Source organism: Chaetura pelagica, unplaced genomic scaffold (assembly GCF_000747805.2).
Source record: "Chaetura pelagica isolate M959 unplaced genomic scaffold, ChaPel_1.0 scaffold233, whole genome shotgun sequence".
NCBI classification, from domain to species: domain Eukaryota; kingdom Metazoa; phylum Chordata; class Aves; order Apodiformes; family Apodidae; genus Chaetura; species Chaetura pelagica.
This window is the reverse complement of record NW_009952708.1, coordinates 274,845-281,311: the sequence shown is the minus strand read 5'-3', so window position 1 is coordinate 281,311 and position 6,467 is coordinate 274,845. Positions and strand designations below refer to the sequence as shown.

Sequence of the window (6,467 nt, the reverse complement as noted above, 5' to 3'; positions counted from 1 at the left end):
CGCAGGTCTGGCTGGGGGTCGGGGTCTTGCAGCCGCTGCTCTCCAGCTGGTTGGAGAGGCTGGGGGAGTCGGTGGCCGTCCCGTACAGCACGAGGGTGAACTTGGTCAGCGTGCCTGCAATGAGACAGGGTGAGGACCACTGGGCAACACCCATGCTCAGGACAGGCACAGGGAGGGGGCTGTCAGGGGACAGTGGGGCTGTGCCCACTCTCTGGAAGAGCCCCTGACATGGGGTTGTGCCCTCTGCACAGGACTGCCCACAGGGCAGGAGGGGTCCAGGCCAGCTGCCACGAGGGGCACCTGCTGCCACAGACCAACACCAGCCTGCAGCAGCCACATCCCTTTCTTGCATGCCCAGCTCCAGCCTCCCCCAGCCAGGTCTCTGCAAAGCCCCTCGGCTCAGGGGTGCTGGGGTGCCAGGTGCCTACACTGCTCCCACCTCCTGGGCCCCCAGGGTGCACAGCCGGCCCAGCCCTACCGTAGTTGTTGGCATCACTGGTGTTCTCAATCTCCAGCACCCACTCCCCAGAGGGGTCCTCATCCCACGAGTGTGTCGTCATGAAGGCCCAGTCATTGAAGCCATCAGCTGAGAAGTCATGAGGCCTGGGCAAGGAGGGGTGGAGGTGGGTGGGGGTGTCCCGCAGAGACCCCAGTGCCAGCCTGGCACCCCCCAGCCCAGCACTAACCTAGCAGCCAGGAGGGTGGAGCGGGTACCCATGGGGCTGACGAGGTGGATGGCCAGGTCCCCCCGCCGGTTGTAGGACAGGGTCAGCCTGGCCTGTGCGTGCTCCAACCGGCTGATGTAGTTGGCTTTTCCCAAGCAGGCGTCCACCTTCCGCCGCACCTCCAGGCGCTTCCCGATGTCCCTGCCCAGGAGAGGCAAGAGTGGGCTCAGTTCCAGCCAGGGACGTGTCTCCCCAGTGCTGCTCCATGCCAGCCCTGAATGGGACCTTTCTTCACCTACCACAGTGTTGGCTCCACCCTGCATGGCATGAGCAGGGACAGGACAGCACAGCCATCCCCATCCTGCTGCTCCTGTTGAGCGAACTTCCCCCACAACCACCCATGGTGTCAGTCCCAGTGCCAGCATAGGACGCTGGTGACAAGGAGTGACTGCCCTGGATGGCCAAAGCTGGTCCCACAGGATGGTGGAAGGGCAGCAGGCAGAGCCCACCCCAGGCTTGCTCCATGCCCTGAGATACCCCCACTCCCAGAGCCCCTAGAGAGCATCCTGGCTGCACACGAGACCCAGCGCACACTGCGCTGCGGCGGCAGTGGCCAAGCCGGAGTAAAAGGACCTTCTGTGCCGTCCACCTTCCGCCGCACCTCCAGGCGCTTCCCGATGTCCCTGCCCAGGAGAGGCAAGAGTGGGCTCAGTTCCAGCCAGGGACGTGTCTCCCCAGTGCTGCTCCATGCCAGCCCTGAATGGGACCTTTCTTCACCTACCACAGTGTTGGCTCCACCCTGCATGGCATGAGCAGGGACAGGACAGCACAGCCATCCCCATCCTGCTGCTCCTGTTGAGCGAACTTCCCCCACAACCACCCATGGTGTCAGTCCCAGTGCCAGCATAGGACGCTGGTGACAAGGAGTGACTGCCCTGGATGGCCAAAGCTGGTCCCACAGGATGGTGGAAGGGCAGCAGGCAGAGCCCACCCCAGGCTTGCTCCATGCCCTGAGATACCCCCACTCCCAGAGCCCCTAGAGAGCATCCTGGCTGCACACGAGACCCAGCGCACACTGCGCTGCGGCGGCAGTGGCCAAGCCGGAGTAAAAGGACCTTCTGTGTGTCCCTGAAAAGCCCCTCTGTTTGGGATGACTCGTGCTGGCAGCGCCCAAACCACAGCACCCGGCCCCGGCCAGAGCGGACAGGCTCAGCAGCCGACCTCGGCACTGGATGGTGGCTCTCCTGGCTCTCCCCAGGCTCTCTCAAGAGGATGATTGGGGTCTCAGGGCAGCTAAGCCCTGGAGACACTCCCCAACTCCCTTCCCTGGATCCTGAGGTGCCCAGGCTCCTGTGCAGGGTCATGCATGGGTGGACACAGGGTGATGCCCTTCTGGGCTCACCAGCCCTTACTTTGGTTCCATGAGGACATCGATGACACACTTTCTCTGAGGTCCCACCATGGTCCAGTTCTTGGCCAGGCTCACCATGGCGCCAGCATCCAGCAGGCCGTAGCCGTAGGAGTGGCTGACTGTGGACAGAGAGGGGGTCAGCGCTGCTCCCAGGGCAGGGGATTGCCAGCAGGGGCTCTCTGAGGCCTCCTTCACCCCCAAGGCTGCTGGGGTGCTCTGCCCCATGGTGCTGGCAGGAACAGGAGCCCCTGGTCTGTCCCTGTCCCTCCAGTACCTTTGCGGCCAACACCATTGGTGACCCAGTCGTTGGCGTTGAGGTGAGCAGGCTTGGATGTCTGCACCACCAGGTGCTGCATGTCCCGCCAGGTCAGGTTCTTGCTGTGGGGAGATGTGGGGCTCAGGCACTGGCACCTGGCACTCTGGCCCAACCAGGTCCCTGCCCCGCCCACCCCAGCCCCACTCCCTGCCTGCCCTTACTTGGCCTCCAGGGCGAGGGCGATGATACCAGCAGCCAGGGGCGCCGAGGCCGATGTCCCCGTGTGTGATTCCGTGCACTTCTGCCTGAGGTCAGTTGTCACCTGCAGCGGGAGCACTGCGGTAGGTGCTGTGGGCACCAGCCACACCCAGGAGCTTAGGAAGTTCTGTGTCACCACAAGTGGCACCAGAGACAAGGCAGAGCCACTGCTGCAGGGCTGCTCACAATCTTTCCCCCAAGAGCCCTGAGCTCAAAAGTCTGAGCCCCAGGAGTGAACCCAGAGCAGCAGTGAGGACCAGCCCTGCTGCCAGCACCACAGCACCAGGGCTCCCAGAGGGATTCCTGCAGGTCCCATCCCCGCGGGCCCCCAGGCACCCACAGCCCCACTCACAATTTGCTTCTCATTCTGGTTGCCGCTGCTGTAGGTGGTGGCAAGGGTGGAGGAGCAGGCCTCGCTGTACCAGGGCACGTTGCCGTACTGTGTGGTGCTGCTGATGGACAGCGTGTAGATGCTGTTGGTGTAACCGTCACAGTTGCAGCTGTCGTGCTCGCGGCCCCCGTTCCCAGACGCCCAGACGAAGATGGAGCCCAGCCCCCCTCGGCCCTATCAAGAGAGGCAGGGTGAGGGCTGGTGCCCCAGGCTGGAGCTGGGGAGAGCCAACCTGCCAGCCCCAGGGTCCTGCAGCCTGAGTGGGAAAGACTGACCAGATACAGCTGGGACAGTGAGGGGCAGGGGGACACCATCGGTCACTGCCGCTGGCCTGGGCACCCAGCACTGACATCCCTCACCACCACCGTGCCTATGGGGAGTGCTGGGACCTCTACAGGGGCTACAGGAGCCACCCCAGCAGGTCAGGTGCTGGGTGGTAGGAAGCCCTGCCCAAGAGGGGCTTTCATGAATGGATGTGTTTTTCCACTGGGAAGTCAACCACGCCGAGGGTGTGCATGGGACCTGCAGTGGCTGGGAGTGCGGCAGGAGCTCAGCAGAGCATCCCAACCGGCAGCTCACCCGTAGCCTCTGGCACAGCAGGGGGACAGCGCTGGCACTGGCACCGCGGGGCGGGCTGGCAGCACGAGCCCCCTGCAGGGAGTCCCGGGCAGAGCTGAAACATGCAGGCTGCACCACGGCCACAGCACACACTGTGCTGACAACAGCAGGGACAGCACGGAGGGCAAGGGAGGGAAGCAAGGGCCTGGCATGGAACCAGGCAGGAACCAGCACAGGGTTTCAGAGAGCAGGGAGAGACTGTCCCTGCACAGGGAGGACAGGACTGCTCAAAGGGGAGATAAGCAGCACGGGAGGAGCCCTGACTCAGAGTCACCATGCCAGAAGAACAGGAAAAACCAACAGAGCCTGATCCTGGAGATGGGATGTAAGAAAGATCACTGCATGAGGGCCAGGAGAGCAGCTGGGGCTGGCAGAGCCAGGGAGACCCAGGGAGGGGGCAGGGGATTCCCCAGCAAACTCTCCTGCTCACCTGGTTGACCCCACGGAAGAAAGCCTCCTCTGCCAGCCGGGCCGGGCCATCCACCGTCTTGCCATCATCCTCAGGGCCCCAGCTGGCACTGTAGATGTGGATGTGGTTGGGATTGAGGCCCAGGGAATGGGCCTCCACAGCATCAGTCACCTCCCCATCCAGCATGCGCACGCCTAGGGCCAGAAGCAGATGTCATGGGCGACTGGACAGGCAAGGTGGCCACGGGGCAGCCCAGCCGATGGCGAGAGCCCTCCAGCCACCCTGTCCCAGCTGGCACTGCAGGGCTGCCCTGGCCAGCAGCACCCAGCACCCCAGCACAGCCTGCCTCCCACGCCTGGCACAGGGCAGGGTCCCCACCTCCGATCCTGGCGTTGTACGCCACGCCGACACCGCAGATACCGTTGTTTGCCACAGCAGCAACCTCCCCGGCGCAGCGTGTGCCGTGTCTGCAGGGGGAACAGGAGGTGTGCTCAGACAGGCATGAGGAGCACAGGGCTGGGCACCAGCTGCAGCTGGAGGGATCAGCACCCTCACAGGGCCCCTCCATCCTCCCTCCTGCTCTGGAGCCAGGGAGACCAAATGGCTGGTGCTGGCACTGGGCAGGCCCAAGGGAGGCTGCTCACATGGGAACAGGAGGTAGGTTTCTCTGTGGGGCAGAAGTGTGCTGCCACCTCTGCCCCTCTGGCAGTCTCTAAGGGCTGGTGCTGCCACCAAGTCCCTGCCAGGCTCTGCCACTTTGGCCAACACTGCCCTGACCTCTGCACCTGCCTCACCTGTTGTCATTCATCTGTGTGTAGCGGGGCTGTGGGTCTGGGTCCTGGTCATTGACATCAAAGCTGGCCCCCGGATCCTGGAAGGCAGATCTGGCAGTTAGAGACCTTTTACCTTGGCCACCAAGCCCCCCCACCTTGGGGCCACACCTGTGCTCCCTGTCCCTGGGGCTGGGCTGAGCAGGCTCCAGCCCCACCTCTACTGCTCTCCTCCATGTCCCACCACAGCAGCAGGAGCCCTGTGCCACACAACTCCAGGGCTGCACCCAAGGGCTGTGCTGCCCAGACAGGTTCCCGTGGCACTCCACCCTGTGGCATCACCCCACACTTACGTAGTTGGCCTCCAGGTCAGGGTGGTTCTTCTCGATGCCATCATCCAGGATGGAAACCACAATGCCCTTGCCCGTGTAGCCCTGCTCCCAGGCCTGACGTACATTCAGGTCCCGCTGGTTGGTGTTGTACTGCCGAGAGAAGCCCTGGCAATAGGGGCTGTGCCAAGGGCTGGCACGGTGGTGGGGCGTGCCTGGACCCCTCCCAGGCCCAGCTGCCCCCACTCTGTGGGGCACAGGGATAAGGAAATCCCAGGGACTGGGCACAGAGGGCTGGGCAGGGCCACCTGAGGAGCAACCCCAAAAAGAGATGGAGCCCCAGCTGTGCCCAGGCCACATAAACATGGCTCGCTGCATGGAGATCAGGCTTCTGCCCAAGTACAGACCCCATTCCTGCAGACAGCAAAGGGCTTCTCCCCCTGGTCCAGCCCCAGGTTCTTCCCAGCCCTGCCAGCATCCCGGCAGGATCTGCAGCTCCGGGAGCACAGCCCCATCCCTGGGAGGTCCCTGACACTCAGCCTGGGGTGGCCACCTTGGGCCTCCCTCCTCCCTGCCAGCCTGGCTCACAGCAGCAGACATCTGACCACAGCCCCTTGGGTGCCACCTCCATGTTCCCAGAACTCACTGTCACAACTATGCAGCTCCCCACCTCCCCAGCACTCACCAGGTACCACTGCTGTGGGAACTTGGGGTCCGTGGGCTCCATGAAAATGTCTCGCTTGGTCCTGCGCTTTGCCACCTCCCCCCCCAGCCACTGCACCTGGGGACAGAGAGGGCACGGGGTTCTGGGGGACAGAGAGGGCACGGGGGCAGCCTGCACTGGGGGTCTCTCCCTGGGGAGCTGGCAGAGCTCCTGACCCTGTCAGAGTCCCAGCAGCACCCAGACTGTCCCCCCTGCCTGGCTGTGAGGGGTGGCAGTGCCAGGAGACTCACAGCAGGTCAGGGCACAGAGCTCTGCCAAGCACTGCCAGCCCCAGTGCAGTGCCAGGGGATGGCTTACGGCAGCTCAGCCCTGTCCTGTGCTCTGTGCTGGCTCACATGACAGCACAAAGCCCCCTGGACTGGATCCAGGCCCTCCCAGATGGCAGGCAGGGTCCTCCACTGCACATACCTGGGGCTCCCTGGCCAAACGGCTGTGCCAGGGCTGGTGGGGCGAGAGGGAACGCTTCACCACACCGCTGTGCCGAAAGTGGTAGTAGTCACCAAAGATCTGCAAGAGAGAAGAGAGTAGGATGGAAGTGAGAGCCCAGTCTCCTTAATCCCCCATCCCCCAGCTGCCATCCCAAGCCCTGGAGCTGCCACAGGCAGGCCGGGCCCCCGCTCCCACATGGCAGCGAAC

The 6,467-nt window shown here is 63.9% G+C and overlaps 1 protein-coding gene across 1 annotated transcript in view; it reads right to left on the bottom strand.

Annotated features, from left to right (window-relative positions):
* Positions 1-6,467, bottom strand: part of FURIN (furin (paired basic amino acid cleaving enzyme)) — an 18,213-nt gene that overhangs the window by 8,582 nt on the left and 3,164 nt on the right. Inside the window, exons 2-14 of the mRNA XM_009994284.1 lie at positions 6,240-6,338; positions 5,793-5,888; positions 5,132-5,260; positions 4,803-4,879; positions 4,387-4,475; positions 4,030-4,202; positions 2,943-3,155; positions 2,554-2,654; positions 2,351-2,454; positions 2,078-2,195; positions 687-866; positions 479-603; positions 1-114 (exon numbers count right to left, since the gene is read on the bottom strand). Coding sequence (XP_009992586.1) covers positions 1-114; positions 479-603; positions 687-866; positions 2,078-2,195; positions 2,351-2,454; positions 2,554-2,654; positions 2,943-3,155; positions 4,030-4,202; positions 4,387-4,475; positions 4,803-4,879; positions 5,132-5,260; positions 5,793-5,888; positions 6,240-6,338 — 1,618 coding nt within the window. The remainder of the gene's footprint in view (positions 115-478; positions 604-686; positions 867-2,077; positions 2,196-2,350; positions 2,455-2,553; positions 2,655-2,942; positions 3,156-4,029; positions 4,203-4,386; positions 4,476-4,802; positions 4,880-5,131; positions 5,261-5,792; positions 5,889-6,239; positions 6,339-6,467) is intronic.